Raw genomic sequence first — 18,086 nt, 5'->3', positions numbered from 1 at the left:
AATACATAGTAGATATTGAATCGAATAAAAACAAAAGAATGCCAAATATTGAACCAAATATCAAAAAAGTTTTCACAAAATTCAATGCTTACACAAGTTTTGGGCAAAAAAATACTATGCTGCACATGTTCGGGAGTCTTCTAGCATTGCATAACAAAATGTACCCAGCTATCAATAACATAGGTACATAGAAATCAAGATGTACATTGTGGTCTACTGTTACTAAAGGGAACACCAAATCAGTATGTAAGCACTGATCACAGCTCAGTTTTAGTACATATATGAAGGTAGGCAAAATATGTTTTTATCAATAGAATTGCTGTTGAATAGAATCAAGTGGGTTTTTTTACCCTCTGAAACTAATTAATTGGTGACGTTTTGTTGTACTGAATACCAAGGAGGTTTTCAGTTTAATAGTGGACTTGTGTTCTGTGGCAATCCTTTATTTATTGTATAGAAAGTTTTTTTGCCATGTATGAAAGATTCTGAAATCAGCAGGATCACAGTAGCGCAATACTCGCTCCCCCCCTTTCTTCATCTGCCATGTACGCCAAACGCTCGTTTTGTGACGGGTTGCTCGAAGGCGAAAAAATGAGAAAAGAAGATTGAATGTGTGCCCATAAACGATGTTGGGAACGGGAGGCCGCCATATGGTGTTTTGCAAAGAGGGTGGCCGTGGACAACTGTGTTGCCATCTCGTGCACTCGCTTTCGTTTGTGAAGCAGTTTGTTGGCTTTGGGAGTGTCGCGCGACCGCTGCAAATAGATCTGTGTCAATTCAGCACCAAATGGTAACTTTAGTTGGCGACGCCCGATTAGGCCTATAGGCAGCCTTGGCGGTGCGGCCGTGATGAAAAATGAGGAAAAGCCGCTGCGGAATGCTCGCAGCTAGTATGTTCATAAAGGTGGCTCATCATGTGATCGGTCCAGAGGTCATGCGTGCGGGATAGATTGATGGCTGTTGAAGTGGCATGTAGTTTGTCACCACATATCCAATCAGATCTGTGTGCCTACTGGTGGCTAGCCAGCCTGATTTTTGCACATGCTTCCTCACTAATTTACGAAACATGTGCTGCTTTTGTTGCTGTTCCTTCTGTCCATGTCACGTTATCATTTCGATTGGTCCAGACAAATCTTTTACTGACAGAGGCGGCTCTGGCTGGCGCAGTGCCGTTCTGCGAATTGCGGCATTCACGCACTGTGATTGCGATCCCCGCCTTATACAGAGGTCAGGAAGCGGTTGCAGTGAAAAAGTCTGCTACGGGGTCACTCGGAGCTGCTTTAAAACTGAGAACGAAGTGGAGCATAAGGCATGTCTCTGCGGCGCATGAGACATGTGGCTCTGCGCAGGTGTCTACCCTGAATATTTGAAAAATCTGATAGTAACGTTCAATTTGCGATTCAAGTTATTTGAATGCTCACTATTCGATTTGGTGATATTTAATATTTGCACAAGCCTAATTACAAGAATTGTGGCTATCTTACAGTATACCACAAGGGAGTCATCTTTTCAGAAGTCAGTTAAACAGCCTACATACAAAAAGAACCTAGTGCATATAGCAATTCAGCAGTAACACAATGCATGGTGAGAGTGAAACGACAGGAGTAGGTTGCAGAGCAGTGAACAAAATGGCCATACTGAGAAGTTTTGGAGCGTGACAACATAAGGTTTTCTGCCCAAGATGATGAAGGTGAATTAACACAATGTATAATCAGCCGAGCATACACTTTCACATTTCAGGTACAAGCCACACGACAGCAAAAAGCTTGCCGGCATTACCAATGCTTTCAGTGATAAGGCAGTATGCAGCTCTCACCCGATAGTAAGTGTTTCAGGTAGGTCTCAAGCACAACTGCATTTTCCTCGGGAGGTTCCAGGAAACGACAAAGGGGCACTACAGACTGCACAAAAGAGAGGGCAGAGAAAGAGTTGCATGGATGCTGTGTAATAAGACAGCTATGAAACAATGTTAAATGTGTAAAGGCAAACATTAAAGGTCAACTGCAACAAAATTTCACTTCAGCTAAATTAGTTGTAAATGGGAGTATTACATACTAAATTTAAATAAAATTAAACTCTCGGATATTCGCTAGCTGAAGCCACAATATGATTATGAGGCACATTGCAGCGGGGGACTCCAGATTAATTTTGACTACCTGGGGTTTATTAACATGCATATATCGTACCTTGGTGTTTTTTGCATTCTGCCCCCATCGAAATACAGCCGCTGTGGTGATATATACTACATACTATTGAAGTAATCTAGGCAAAGCTGCAGGGCCTTTAATTACTTAATTTTCTTATTAACAGCCTTTAATAAACAGTGCCTACACTCCATCTCACAAGTCGTTCGCAGCACTGCCAAAGGTACGAAGCATACACAGGTAACATTCTTGTGCAGGGGAACATAGTTCTGGGCAGAGCCGCCTGATTATTGGTGGGATTAGAGAGTTTAATTTTAATGCGAAAGCATTATATGCCCCATTACGCAAAAATCTGGTGGCAGTGGTGTGACTGAGCGATGGTATTAAAAATGGCCCACAGCACAAAGAGTAAAAACACAACAAAAATGCTCGAATTGAAGTTAAATTTCTCGGGGAGGTTCCTGTAAACAAAGGAAATTAATGGCTTTGAAAAGAAAATTTGGTGCAGTTCGGTCTGGGTGGAAATTGAACATGGGCCTCTGAGGTGCGAGACTTGCACGCTTCCCTGATGCCATAGTGGCTCCACGATTGTGGCGGTTGAAAGGTGCGCCTAGTGCGAGCGTCATTGCACACGTCACGTCACTACCATCTGGCTGACTAAAGCTGTGGCCTAGTGCATGAGTCACTGGGCATGTGATAGCACAGCCAACAGGGAGGTGGTACCATGCCATGAGCGTATAAAACGAGTTTATGAAGTTCTGAGGTCTGCAAACAGTAAAATGCTTTTGCATTCCCACACGTAAGCAGTCTTAAGTGACCCTGCCGAATTTTTTTTCTTGTTATATCATGCATTACATGTTAGAACCTTCGCATATACTCATTGTATAGTGCAAATTGCTATGGTGGTGAGCAGACGACACGGTGCAGATGAGCATGTATCAAAGGCTATTTGACCTTCCTACTGGCTAAGGATTCCTGCAGCTTCCACAGTTCTGAGAACGACCTACAACATGGAGTATAATAAGATGTGCATAGTTGGTGGTTACTGGATGTTATACAAATCCTAGCACACTGCCTCCAAGATATTCAGTGTGCTTTGGGTGTCACCCAATCTCAAAGGCCATTTCCAGGAGCTGCACAGGTTCTCAGTGTTCAAAGCATTGTATTGTTTTCCAGCAGGTGGTAATAGTGGCATTTTTCAGTCGGTATCAAAAACGTTGCTAGCCTTTTCTGACACATCCACTCGTATTTTAAAAGTAAAATTTTACATGGCGGCTCCTTTATACTTGCACTATCTAAAACAGTGGTTTTTAAGCGGTCTAAAATTCTTTTGGAACTTTAAATCAAGGTAATGTAATACAGAAGTACTATTCTGAGATGTGCAAAATATTTTAGCAAGAGCTTTCACAAACTAGATGACAATGCAAGTCTACAACAAGATCGGTGGGATAATATGGTACCAGCTTCCATAACACGTAAGTTCTTGTTTTATGAGTGGTAAAACGTGGTCAGTCACTCATTAATAGAAAGTTAATTATATCACATCTCAACAAGCAAATGCAGGTGACCATTTCTACTGAATTTCTTGATAGAAGAATGCTCTGATGCTACTTCGCCACACTGCTTTGATGGCACTACTTGCGGGAGTCTGGCAACCTCTTTTTGTAGACCTCATACTCAAAGCAGGCAGCAGTGCCCTGCAAAACGTGACCTCTGAGATAGCTTACGCAGCATAGGCTCTCACAAGGATGGTTCATTGAAAGTGACTTGATTGCAGAAAAATCGTGTGGCACGATTTTCTCATGATCACTCGGCATAGCACAAATGTTCTGAGGTTTCTGAAAGGGATTTCTTCCATCTAACAGCGTAGAATGATTCAATACCTTCCCTTTGCATACCTTTACGTCAAGTTTCATCATCATAGTTAGCATAATATATGTCCACTACAGAATGAACACCTATCAGCAATCTCCAATTATTCCTGCCTTGTGTCAGCTGACCCTCACCTTACGCCTGCAAACACTAATTTCATCCCACCACCTAATTCTCTACCATCCTCGACTTCACTTCCTTTGCCTTGGCAACCATTCGGTAACTCTAATAGACCACCCATTTTCTGCTCCATGACATTACATGGCCTAACCAACTCTATTTCTTCTTCTTAATGTCATCAGGAATATCGGCTTCCCCCATTTGCTTTCTATTCCACACAGCTGTCTTCCACTCTCTAAACGTCACACCTATAATTTTTTGTTATATTAAATTCTCCTTAAGCTTCTTTGCCAACTTTGCAGTTTCGGCCCCATATGTTAGCACAAGTAAGATGCCAGTCATTACTTGGGAGTGCCTAAAGCATAAAGTCAAGATCAGTCTGTGCAATGATTGTCTTGTGCCTCATCTGGTCTCAGGCGAGTCATGGCCAGTGCCTCCGGGTTCTCGGCAAAGAGGAGCTTGCGGAAGTGAGGGTCACAGGCTCCCTGGAGGGGCACAAGAAGCCACGAAGCGAAGACACCATCTCCATAGGACTCGCCAACATACTCCTCTAGAAGTTGAAGATAGCTGCACAGAATGACATGAACTGTGTGCTGTGTGTCATCACATTGAAAAGCACTCGCTGTACAATTCAGTGAGTACGAGCACAGCCAGGGTTGGAATGCAAGGATTCAACAGTTACAGAAATAGTGTTGCATAAGGAATGGTTCACGACAACACTGTAAAGACACATCTTGTTTCATTGTCTAAACATGCAGAATATCTTAAAATTTTCAGACCCATCACAGGGTGCCAAGTATTGCTCTAATTGTAGAGTTAATGCTCGATATAACCAAGTCAGTAAAATTGGCGTTTTACTTTGTTATGTCAAAATTTCATTATGTTGGACCTTCTAAGCAAATAAGCACAGTCGCTGACAGATTTTTCATGCATGGTAGGGGCTGTAAAATTGTCCGGATTACTGCACAATTGGAAAAAACAAATTTCTATAAGAAAAAAGACTATTTTGTTGAATTTGAGAGCCGGCAACCAAAGATACGGTTTCATGCCATGTTGCCAATAACTTTACATTGGCAGTACGAAGTCAAGCCTGTAAAGCTTGTGCATCCACTCCATCACCGAATCTGATAGCGTCGCCCATAGTGAGATGACGCTATCAGTTATCTTGGCCTGCCCAGTCTTTGCATCCGCCACGGATTACTTTCAGAATAGGGTCGTGGGCCGCGTATGTGCTCAGGACCCCCCCTTCCATACACAGAAGGACAGAGTGCATTATGCCACCATCCTTCTAGGCTCACCTTCACACACTATCCCTCGCACCCACAGCATATGGCACATGGAGCATGATAGGATCTTATCACACTTAGGTTAGGTTTTATACAGAAAATGATGCGAAGAAGGTTTTGCATTCAGTACTAGAACCACTACTCAAGCTTATCACTGTTATTGCTACATGAGGCAGAGATAATTGGCCACAACAAAAAAACCAGACTGGGTGCTGACGGCAACACATACTTGGAAAACATAACTATGCACTGCATATAATGCGTCGATACGAATGTGTGATACGCTGTGCTGACACCGCGCTCACCAGTTATGACCTCTAATATAAGGCAGTGTGCACTGAGCGATTTCAGAGGCCATGTCCTGTTGAATTCACCGCTACAGGCAAAGACAGTGCTCCGCTTTGGCGACCACTCTCTGTTCAAGAGGTGCATTCGCAAGTAACCGCATGTAATTCAACCATTTTACCAGCTGTGTCCGCACAAGTTTGCATTTCCATTTATTGCCTTGATATTCCTTTGTGGCAGCAGTGAAATGTTTTATTGAAGTCGCTTATAAACACATTTCATTATACTGAGGTTCAATATATACATTATGTTCTATGGATCAGAAGCCCTTTATATTGAGGTTTAAATGTTTCAGAATGGCGATGCGTGTGGGTTAGTCCAAGTTTATAGCATGATTGCAGCGCAAAGTACCGCAGTGTGGAAAGACAAATGTGAGGTTAGTGAAAAGGAGAACACAGGCACCTGTGTTTGTTCATTCCACCAACCTCATGTTTGTCTTTTCGCACTTCGGTGCACTGCACTACAACCATCATGCGTAAATTTAATTATACTGTTGCGATACAACAGGCGCTCAAGAGGCCGGCCAGCAAGGAAGACAAAGAGGTGCGTCTTGGCTCTTGGTATGACCTGGCTTCCATCTTGGTCTCCAGCAGCCCTGCTCTTGCAGATACATTGTGTATAGCCTCTCAGTGTTTCTCCGCACATAACATTTTAGCGGATGCGCATAACTAGTATGGCAACCAAAATGAACTAGCATTGTGGGTCAGAGTGCTTGTACTTTATATATGCAATGCTCCAGAAAATATGAACAAACTAAACAAGGTTTCCTAAATAGTGATGTTTATCAAACACTCGTCACAAGTCTACACTGTTGCCACTGTGAGCACTACAAATGCCTCTATGCAGCAAAAGCATTCTTCCGTAGTCTGCTTCTACCAATGCACACATCATGGCATACATGCTGTAGGCAGTAGTCAACAAGAATCTTCAACAAAGGTGTCTCTTACAGAAGCGTAAGATGAATTGCATTTCAAGTGTAGATTATGGATTTTTCTTGAATTCTTTCAGTGACACGTGAATGAAAGAGGCTCACAAATCTGAGAATGACGGCAGGCTTGGCCATTCCTTGAGATCCAGGTGCCGCTGCGTGCGGCAAAGCAGCGTCGTCTGCTCAAGCAGACGGAGCAGCAGCAACATGGTACCCTGCACCTCCATGTCCAAAAACAGCTCAGGACCTGCAGGAATCAGTACGGATCTTAGAGCCATGGTCATTTAACAGGGTCGCTAATGACATAGTGACAAAGATGATAAGCTGTCTGCATAGTATAACAAGCATGAGAAAACAGATTATGAACGACAAAGAGAGGCAACAGGACAAATGATCCTACCACCGGCTGGTAGCATATGCTGTCCTGTGCCCCCTCTTCCTTGTGCATTATCTGCTCTGTAGATGTTTATGGAACATCACCCTTAACTATCTTAATGCAAACAACTAGCCAGTACTGACAGAGTTTACACCATAGCTACTTTTCTTGGAATCTGTTATTATTTGGTCACTTTATACAGCAAACTACATCACAAAAGTGAAATAGATTTAGTGAGGGTATCACGAGAATTGTGCAAGGTTAACAATCTGATGTAGTTGCTACAAAACATCTATGCAAAGGTGAGTGTGTTTTAATTTGTTCCTGGGAACTAGACATGAACACGCTGGTCAAAGTCACTGTCATAACAGCAAAACATTATCACAGATATGTTATCTTATAGCACCTCAACTGAGTTTATTTTTAATAGGTGCAAGATCTTGAAAGGATGGCGTTGGGCGGCTAACAACTAGGTCGCAGGATCGAGTCACGGCCACAATGGCCGCTCTTTGATGGGGGAAAATGTGAAAACACCAGTGTTTTAGGTGCACGTTAAAGAACCCCAGGTGGTCCAAATTTTCGGAGTCCCCCACTACAGCGTGCCTCATAATCAGATCGTGATTTTGGCATGTAAAACACTATAATTTCATTTCTTAAAAGGGAGTAGGACTGTCTTACACTAGTAAGCTCTAGAAATTTCTGAGTAACTTCTTAAGAGAGTAAATAGGATACAAGTTCAAGTTATGCAAAACAGCTGCTACACGAACCTGATCACTGAGTATCTATTCATGGTAAATAAAACATCTCATTGTAACTAGAAGTTATTGCAGACTAGAATCTAGAAAGCATCTCCAATGTGTGTAGCGAGGCGGCAACACTTCTCGATATTACAGCGAAGCAGCACAATGATTTTTTCACACAGCTGATTCGTGCAAAAATAAAAGTGATCAAAGTGCATCACTTTATTCCTAGTGCTTTATGAACACTTAATGATGTTCAGAACTACAAACGCTTTAAATGTGCAATGATGAAGCGAATCGTAAAGAGATTACACACACTTTCTGTTCTTTTAGCTAATTTTCCGGCTGAGCTTGTGAGGCCACGGCCTCTTAAACTGCACATTACCAAACGAGCCTTTACCAGCCAAAAACACTGATGCTAGACGGGTGAAATGAACAAGCGGCGGGAATGCTTGCATGAACCGATGCCTTGTGCACAGCAGATGGCAGACCCAGCGCAGGCAAGAGAGGACGTGACCATGATCGTAGTTTCTGCAATGACAACATAACATACAATAGGTTAGTTCTGTGTGTTTCTTTTCATATCGAAAGTTTGCCCAATGGCATAAACTACTAAATATACAAATGTAGGCCAGTTTCAGCGATATACGTCAATAGTGCTCGATGGATGGTCTCATAGAGCCAAGAATCATAGTCTGGTGGTCTTGTGGGATGAAGGCCCACTGTTTGCAGGTAATGCCGTTGTATCTGGTTTAGGCCTGAGCACGTCCACAACCAATGTTTGATTGTAGCCACGGATGCTTGACTTCGGCAATATGGGCAAGTATCCACAAATTGTCCACGGAGGTGTTGTGGCCAGGCATGAGTGACCGATGGGGTGAGTGTCGCCCCCACACGGAGTCTCCACAACACCACCTCCTCCTGGTGGATAAGGCCACCTGGGAGGTTTGAACCACACAGTAGAAAATTAAATATTGTGAGGTGCGGCGGATAATGTCCTTGAGGTGGAGGAAATCACCCTTGAGGTCACTTGGGAAAGGTGCTTCCAAAGTTGATGGCAGCTCACTGTGGGTAGCGGTGTCAGCTTGTATGTGAGTAGCAATAGTGCCCCCCGAGGAATCCACTGTACCCGAAGCTGACCAGGCATCTGTGCAGTAATGCGGTGTATTTCGTCTGTGAAAGGGTGCGCATTGTATACCTTCCGAATCTCCTTCATGGCCGAGGCGGGGTCAGTGCGTATTATTATGTTTGATGTGAGCAACATGGAAGCAGCTGTCACCCAGTTTGTTGCGTCTTGTAGGGCCAAAAGTTCAGCACTGACCGATGGGACGAGAAATGTCAGACAGTACGCATAATTGGCACTTATGGATGGGTGCCATGGCACCACGGTGGACGTAACCACTTTTTTGCCCATGCAGCTAGCATCGAAACATCCATGCAGTTCGCAAGTGAACTTGTCAGGAGTGCGGCACCTGCTTCTTCTATGTGGCACCGGAAGGTAGCCAATGGACAAAATACTGGATTTCGGAGACGGCCGATGGGTTTGTTGTCTGTGAGTTGCTGGTGACCCCAGGGTAAAAGGGTGTCTACCGAAGATGGCAAGATAGAAACCTGACTGCCCATGTATGCTGCCAGGTCAGCAGCAGGTTACAGAAAGGATGGTTTGAGATCCCTTGCTTGGCAGCGTCGATAAATCAAGTCATCAATGGTGTTTAGTTGCGTCTCTTCCTGAAGTGCCAGGATTGGCGTGCATCATGGAAGCCCAGTAACAACACGCATTGCTTCCCTGTTGATGCATTCTAGACGGGTCCCATCTCTAACTGTGAAGTGCTGGATTTGAGCTGAATAGATAAGACGAGGCTGCAGCACTGTTCGAACAAGTAATTGGCCAGTCTTGGTGCGGGCACCCCCAGCCTTGGAGCTGATGCGTTGTATTAGATGAAGTACGTGGTGTGCTTGCTGCTTAATTTCGTGGATCGAAGCTTTTACTGGGCCATTTGCCATGATGATGATGCATAGTATGCGGAGCTGGCGTCAGAGCGCGTTCAGAAGCAGTCAACGGCCCCAGCTGTTTGCAACTGACATATAGAGTGTCTTCTTTGTTGAAAGTGTCATTCCTATGGATTGACATCACCCTTAAGCTGTGTTGAATGCTTCCTGTAAAGAGGATTCCTGTCACTGTAGGTCGTTCTGAACACTCCATATGGTAAAATTATCAGCGTATATAAGTAGTATATGTCCGAAATCGCTGCCATAGCCCACCCGAGGGGTAGCATTGCCAGGTTTAAGAGCAACGATGCAAACACTGACTCCTGTGGCACTCCCCGCATTGTGTTGAAGCTGCTGGTTGCATGTCCCGTCACATGTATGGCAAACGTCTGTTGAGTTAAAGGGCCCCTCACCAGGTCTGATCATTTTGAGCTGACAAGCGCAGAGCATACATTGCGTGGTAATGATCGTGTCTGCAAAGTACTACATCACTACGCACCGCGGAAAGATCTGAAATTTCAAACCGAATGCCATTTTTTCTTCTTCTTGCGGCCGCTGCGCTCCAAGCCGGACGGTGATGTACTTGTGTCCCTGTGCCTACATACTCATGTCCGCAGTGTGACGTGTCGCTCGTGGTGACACGTTACTTCGAGAATTATTCAAGGCAACATCTGTTATTTGTGTGATCTGTTGCTTGAATTGACGAATCGAAGTTTAGAGAAATAATAAAACACACAAACGGAATGTCTGTGTGTTTTTTGTTTTACTTTGTGCCAAAGCAAGAGAGATGTACTTCCGTTTCATCTGCTTGTTCCCACAGTCGTACAGTCACGCGTGCAGCTACCGAAACTATGTCATTTTCTACTGTGTTCCAACGCGTGATCATGCTCTGCAATCCACTTGTTCTGCCTCAGTAATTGTGTAGCACTGAATTACACTGTTAGTCATGTGTCCTTGTGCACAGTGTGCAAAATCGTGCGCTGCGCGATACAAGACAATGAAAACAGCTTGCATGCAACGCTGTCAGCGGAAAAGCACAGCGCCGCAAGAAGAAGAAGAAAAAGGTGAGGAGAAAAAAAAAATGAAGGCAGGGCCCGTAACGTATGCGTGACGCGATCCCTGAGGTCCTGTATGGGAGAACGCAGGGAAAGAATTTTGCTTGCTGAGGCTAGACAGGGTGTGTGGAGAGAGTGTCTCGCTATGCAGTGGAGCTTGCTTCCTGAAATTATGGGTTCATGATCTTCTTGGGTGAAGGAAACCGGTCAATAAACCCACACATGCTACCTGGATGCATCAAGGTTGCTGGATTCGAGACCCTTGTTATGTAATGAACAAGATGAAAGGTGGTTAACCGAGGGGCCCGATATTAGTCATATCATAAAAAGCCAACAAACACTGACACCAAGGACAACATAGGGAAAATTTTTTGTGCTTAATAAATTAAATAAAGAAATGATAAATTAATGGAAATGAAAGTGGATGAAAAAACAACTTGCCGCAGGTGGGGAACGATCTCACAACCCTCGCATTACGTGTGCGATAGTCTGGTGTCAGTGTTTGTTCGCTTCTTATGATATGACTAATAAAAATCGAGCTCGTCAGTTAACCCCCTTTCTTGAATCGATTGAGCGCTTTCAAAGCCCCTGAGGAAGTCCTTAGTGCTTTCGTTTTTATTCTGCACAAGCACATTTATATTTAACAAGTGGGCTTATGTCAGCCATCATGTCGATATGATGGTTTGAAAGATCATGCCATTGCTTTGCTGCCACTTTTCCCATAGTGGTAAAATGTTCAAATTATACAAAGCCCTGCCTAAAATTTGCTGTTTGAAAACACACTGAATATGCAGCCAGCCAAGAAAATGTTGAAAATTGTTATACTACTTAAGTGCAGATAGAAGTTATCCGCATATGGGTTCAATGTACATATAGTACTTCTGCCATAAAAGTGTAAAAGAAACACACAGAACTGAACCAATACATTACCTTATTTACTCAATTGTAAAGAGAGCTTTTTTTCAAAATTTTTGTTGCTTGAAGCCGACCCTTGCATTATATTTGAATAACATCGAAATAAACTGTCCCCTCAAGTTGTATTCGAGTAAATATGCTAATTTTGTCTTCCGTCAAATATTTAGAGCTATGCCTTTTAGCTTCATGCATTATTAATTCGTTATGCATTATTAATAAATAATGTATAGTGTGCTGACTAGTAGTTTACTGCAAGAATTTTCGAAGTACTGCATTTTTGTATTTTATTTTATATTAATGGTTCGACTGCACTGCTTGACTCTGGGACCTGCTTATGTACACTCATAGTTAACAAATACACAACGCACTAACCAAGAGCATTCAGTGTAGTAGACGCCACTGAGGCGCATCCCTTCTGCCACGACCAAGCACAGGTGTGCATCCATTGTGGTACAGATGACATAATTACTGATGCAACCAATCAAAATTGATACTGTCTCTTACATATATCTTTTTCCTCTCCATATGTCCTCTTCTCCTTCACAGTCAAATTACCACAGCATCACACCCATCACGTTGAGAAACACAGAAAGTTGGTGTGGTTGGTATGAGTTTATTTCCGGCATAACGGCATCACAGAAAATACAAGAGACGAAAAAAGTAGACACACCATGGCTTTTGTCCTTGATGGCTTGTCACATTCACAAAGAAAAAGACAATAGCATCAGTCATCCATCAATTATACTGCACGAGAAAGGCTTCCCGTTTCCAAATGGATAACATCACTTCGTATAACCACATCTCTTATTATGCGTTTTGTCTATTTTAACCTAAAGCTTGAGTTGAAAGTTTGCGCTTGTGTTCACCAAGTCTACTTTTCCTGCCTCTAGTATTTCTTGTGGCGCCATTAAACCAGAAATCAAAACCCATCCCGCAGCGCAAAGAGAGCTTTGCTTTAAGATATTCAGCCACCCACCTTGTCATTTCCTCCAGAGCACAGAGCTGATGCAGTGGCAGGTAGATCCAGTCATATGAAAACAAGGGTTTCGTTCTCAATGTTAGCGATGCCGATGCACTGTGAAAAAGATAAATACACAGATAGGTCTGAGCCCATTTTCTTTTGTACTGACTATGTGTACGGACTTGTGTAGTGACTATGCCTACATGCATACAAAGTAATGAAATGAATTGTAAAGCTGGCCTGTTTAAGAATATTCTCTTTCCCAATGTCCTTTGTGATGGCAAAAGGTTAAAACACTGCTGGTTGCGATGTTGGTGAAATGTTGCAATTTCATACGATACATATTGTGCAGGTATAGCTGCAGGCCATATGAACCCCCGTACGATGCATTTCAAGGCATAGGAAATACCACGCTAAATAAATACTGTGTATTTATGATGAATCAAATTTTGAGTTCGTAGCAATTGCTACAAAGGATACCCATATGGGTTCCTCGAAAGAAAAGCCTCATAGTTGAAGAAAAATTCGTCCTGGTCCGGGACACGAACCCGGGACCACCACCTTTCCGGGGCAGCCGCTCTACCATCTGAGCTAACCAGGCGGCTAGCAGATGGCAGGGCGAAGTCGAATTTGTTGACAACACGAAGCAAAGGCAAGAGTTTGACATAGTAGTTGTGCAGAAACCCGCAAGGTGGAGAGAAGTAATGAATAAATGGAAAATAAGACATCCACCCATTCGTAGCAATTGCTACAAAACTATAAGGCTTTTCTTTCGAGGACCTGCATGGGTTTCCTTTGTAGCAATTGCTATGAACGGGTGGATGTCTCATTTTTCCTTTATTCATTACTTCTCTCCATCTTGCGGGTTTCCGCAGAACTACTACGTCAAGCATAGCGTGTTGTGCATAATGAAATGCTCTTTCCAAAAACATACATTGCCAAACACAAAATATATTATGTAAAACATAAAAATTCTAGAAAGCACCATTTTTTCTACCAGTTGATAAAAACAATTAAAGAAAGACATATCTACAAGAAAATTAATATCAAAGAAAATTCAGAATATACATTTCCAAGATAAATAACCCAGGACTAGTGTCAGAAAAAATCAATGCTCAGTACACCACTGTTATTCGGATACAAAAAAAGAAACTAAGGCCAGTTCATCGCTCATGCTATACGGTGAAGCAATTCCTGGATATTGTGAAGCATAGGTGCTCTCCACACTCTCCCCACAAAACGTCTCGTTTTTGTTAAATTTTGCGGTCCTCATAACACATTTTGCAGTTCCACCTTTCCGGCATCTTCCAAGGATGCACCGATGAGAACTCCAAGGAACATACTTCACCAGCTCGTCTACAGTCATGCACCTCTTCAAGAACCGATCGCTTTCAGCTTAGCTGGGCAACTACAAGATTATGCATCCATGCATATCTGTTTGCATTTTTGCAGATTGTCTTTATCACCTCTGCAGAGAAGAAGAGATGGAAGAAATCCTGCACCATTGTAAACTGTCTTCCGCTGATCCATAGTGCTGGGCCGAGATGTGTTATGGGCGGTCTTCTTGGCGTGAACGGAAGTTTCTTCGCTGCCAATGGCAGCACATCATAACCAAGCAAAGTATGCACCTTGAAGATAATTAGTAGAGCCCTCAAGTCATGCAAAAAGATAGACAGATAAGTGCGCACAAGGAAGGAGACTGCTTAAGGCTGTGAAGGAAGCTCGTCGGTGAACAGCTGCAGATGTCTCATGCTGACTCAAAACATTGTCGCCGTCAGAGCTTGAATCTGATTTGCTGTCATCTTCTGAATCATAACTTGAGTCCTCATCACTAAACTGAAATGCGGGTGCAGCATAGTTTCAAGCATGACCCTCTTCTCGCAACGAAGCCATTTGGGATGACGCCACGGGAGCGACTTTCGATAACTGCGCAGTGACATCGGCAGCACCCCTTGCCGTAATTTTACGAGAGAAGCAAAACCGAAACTTTGGAAACTAGTTGAAAATGCCAGGTCCACATGTTGTACATGTGGCGGACCTGTAGAAATACACTTTGGCAGAATAAAATGACTTGGACTTCAAACCAAAGCTCACTAGTGGTCACCTGGCGTCATTTTCGGTTAATTATCACCACTCAGCACTGTTGGATGGTAAAGCCGGTGATGTAATTTAATTCTTGACTTGCTGGGAATCATTTGATTACAAGATTTTGATGCTAGTGCAGTGTAATACTTCATTATGCAAAATAGAAGTGAGGCGTGCAGACAGGACACAAGAGTAGAGAAGTAGACAACACGAACGCCTCTGTGCTCCCTTTGGCGTTCGTGTTGTCTACTTCTCTGCTCTTGTGTCCTGTCTGAACGCCTCACTTCTATTTTGCATAATGAATCCTTACCATCTAGCTCAGCTTTCTGTCGTTCTAATGCAGTGTAATTGTGAGTGGCATGCTCTTTTCTCGAGCACAGCAGAAGGTGACAGCCACGCCTGTTTTCGCAACAACATACGCCCATTAGTTCGCAAGAAGGTCCGTCAAAAATCACATCGCCAGAGCGCGAAAATTTAAACTGATTCTGAAAGTTCAGTGCCTGTACTAACTACTAGATGGCCTTAAGTGGATAAGAAACAGCTCCAACATGTACAAATCAGCGATCTAAAGCATTGATCACCGATTATAAATTTGAATAGGCGTGGTAACAAATGAGTTAATTGAAGCTAACCTTGCTACTTTCGTTACCTCAATGCGTCTTTCCTTTTTTTTATATACAGTTTGAGGTAGCTAATTTAAAGAAGGCATTCCTGTTAAGTCAAATGTTTTGGCTTTCCAGGGCTAGGCAATCGGGTCGGAAACGAACGGTGAGGGATCATTTATCAAGACACGCCTGCCCACATTTGACATTCAGGTTGCTGTGTATGTTGATGAGCAAAACGAAAAGATGGCAACTGTGGACCTAGTCAAGTTTACAGAGAACACATTGCAAATTTGTTTACATATTACTGCATAGTTCTGTTTCTAACTCATACTCTTTCCATATTCGGATAATCCAAACAAAAAGATGCGGTCCCCAGGGGTCTGAATTAACACAAATGAACTGTAAAAGCAGGCTGGCTTGTCAAGTCTTGTGAAATGGGAACCAACCTTTCATTGAGCTGTCTTAGGCTAGCTTCAAGTGTCTTCAAATAGGCACCCTTGATATCTGACAGCACTGCATTGTCCAGTTTGGCACTGGCAATTACGGGCACGGAACACCCTGTGATACTTTCCACCCGAGTTATCGGAACATTCTCCATTGACAGTGTTCTGTAGTGGCTGGACTGCGACCTAGAACAAGATAAAAAATGTGCACAAAATCATTGACAGCCCAAAAGCAGTGCCTTCATTCAACTACTTCATGATTGCGCCTTTGTGCTCCAAAACATAGCTTCCGAGCAACACGGTAATTGAAAGTTTGCACCCACTGTGACGTCACAGAGATGAGGTTGGTACATGTATACAAGTCCTCTTTCAAGTTGAACAGCAGTTTGCTTGCCATTGCTTTCTTAGGTTCTTATTGCCTACAGATGGGTCTAGCACTCTTTTATCTAATCCAGAGAAGGGTCAAGATTCTCACCAGGCAAAGTTTGGGGCAAAAGCAATTCCCTCAAGAACTTTGAGATACTGGTGTTGAAAGCCTGGGGCACATGTGGACAGAAGGGTGAGCGAAACTTCATGGTAGAGCGCGGTGTCATTCTCGTCCAAAGTCTGAAAGAAACGAAAAGACAGTTCACTGTACTCTTAGAACGAAAAGTAGACGAAAAGTTATGCCTGACCTAGTTCAACAGCTGCTCAACAAGATGGTGATCGAGCTTAATGTCCTAAAGCAACATGAAGGCCTTGAGACATGCAGTTATAAGGGGCTCTTGGTTGACTATGGACACTCGACGGTTCATTAAGGTGCACCCAAAAGCAATATTTAATGCACACAAGTAATCTTGAAAACATCCCTAATCAGAATCCAGAGGCCAGGGTCAGGAACTGAACCTGTGATCTTTTTCTCAGAAGTAGAATGCCATAGCCACTGAGTTGTCACAGTGGCTGGCTGACAATATGGAAAATTAGAAGCCCTAGCTTGCATAAGCCAAGTTGTAGCACTTTTATGTCCAGGGATTAGCATGATACGTATGTTAAGATTCATAAGATTGTGTTTGGAAGCACTCGGAACTCAAAACCAAGTTTTATTTACTTGAAATTCCACAAGCCCATCACTGCAACCTTCAGAAGGCTTCATGTTTCTTCAGATGCTGTCGCTCTGATATTCAAGTATGAGGTTGACAATTGGATGCGATAGCTTTCATACAGCTTCTTGCACCTAAAAATGCTGTAGTAGTTGGTGTGGTATTATTTGTGCCCCTGAGCGGGCTTGAATGCGAAATCCACAAACCAAAAGCGTGCTGGATCACAGCACCAAATGCAAAACAGCTGAATCGAAATAACTATGAGCCAAGACCTCGCTGGCACACTTCCCTTGCACCTTGCACAACATATCACATTGTCACATTGTAGTGACAATCAAAAATAAAACTGCCAACAGCACTAGTTAAAAATTGGAACACAACCTGATTACAGAAGATTCTTTTGCTATAGGCTCGGTGGCAGTATTGGGAAACGTACTACTTTAAAGAAGGCAAGTAAAAAATTATGTCAAATTAAGCTGACACCCATTCAGACAATTAAGACGACAGCTTTCCCTATCCAGGTACATACTACAGACTATTCATGGAAAATTTGAGTAATTTGCAACAGAGGTGACTCAAAAACATAAACGTCTTTTCTGTTCTATTCTGTTCTATACCACTATTGGTACAGTAGCTGGCTCTCTATGTGGCTTTGCAGGCAGTAACACACAGCCATGTACATGATTGGCAGCCATTCAATGTTCAACCCACCTCGGACATTGCAAGTAGCTGCAGCTCAAACACAAGGTTGAACTCTGGGCGGCAAAGCCATCGCTGACAGCAGTGCCGAGTCCAGTGCTTAGCGTGAGAACAGAGTTGGTCCAGGTAGGTCTTCACGCCAGCATTGCAAAGAAGGCTGGTCTTCGCCTGTGAAGGGGCAAAAATAATTAGAAGGGTGAATGCACAAAATCAAAATGTGTAATACTTGCACTTTACACTTGCGCACTGCCTACTTAAAAAAAATTACTGTCACTATTAATGCTCAAAAGTACAGACTCAGTACGGGCAATATCAAATGGAAGAAGTTCACATAACTGAGTTGTCTCTATAACAAGTTGTAAGGCTCTAAACCAACATATAGAGCCAGGGAAAAAAGAAAGGTGGAAAGCAAACTGCAATTTGCAAGCGCCGTAAGCAATTGCG

At 43.1% G+C, this 18,086-nt stretch overlaps 1 protein-coding gene across 1 annotated transcript in view; it reads right to left on the bottom strand.

Moving 5' to 3' along the window:
- The window catches only part of LOC142563995 (RNA polymerase II-associated protein 1), a 39,387-nt gene that overhangs the window by 1,451 nt on the left and 19,850 nt on the right, over positions 1–18,086 (bottom strand). Inside the window, exons 19-26 of the mRNA XM_075674780.1 lie at positions 17,655–17,810; positions 16,340–16,470; positions 15,868–16,050; positions 12,747–12,845; positions 8,212–8,342; positions 6,801–6,942; positions 4,538–4,703; positions 1,817–1,901 (exon numbers count right to left, since the gene is read on the bottom strand). Of these exons, the coding sequence (XP_075530895.1) occupies positions 1,817–1,901; positions 4,538–4,703; positions 6,801–6,942; positions 8,212–8,342; positions 12,747–12,845; positions 15,868–16,050; positions 16,340–16,470; positions 17,655–17,810 (1,093 nt within the window). The remainder of the gene's footprint in view (positions 1–1,816; positions 1,902–4,537; positions 4,704–6,800; positions 6,943–8,211; positions 8,343–12,746; positions 12,846–15,867; positions 16,051–16,339; positions 16,471–17,654; positions 17,811–18,086) is intronic.

The sequence above is a fragment of the Dermacentor variabilis genome, chromosome 11 (assembly GCF_050947875.1).
Source record: "Dermacentor variabilis isolate Ectoservices chromosome 11, ASM5094787v1, whole genome shotgun sequence".
Lineage (NCBI taxonomy): Eukaryota > Metazoa > Arthropoda > Arachnida > Ixodida > Ixodidae > Dermacentor > Dermacentor variabilis.
This window is presented reverse-complemented; position numbering and strand designations above follow the sequence as displayed.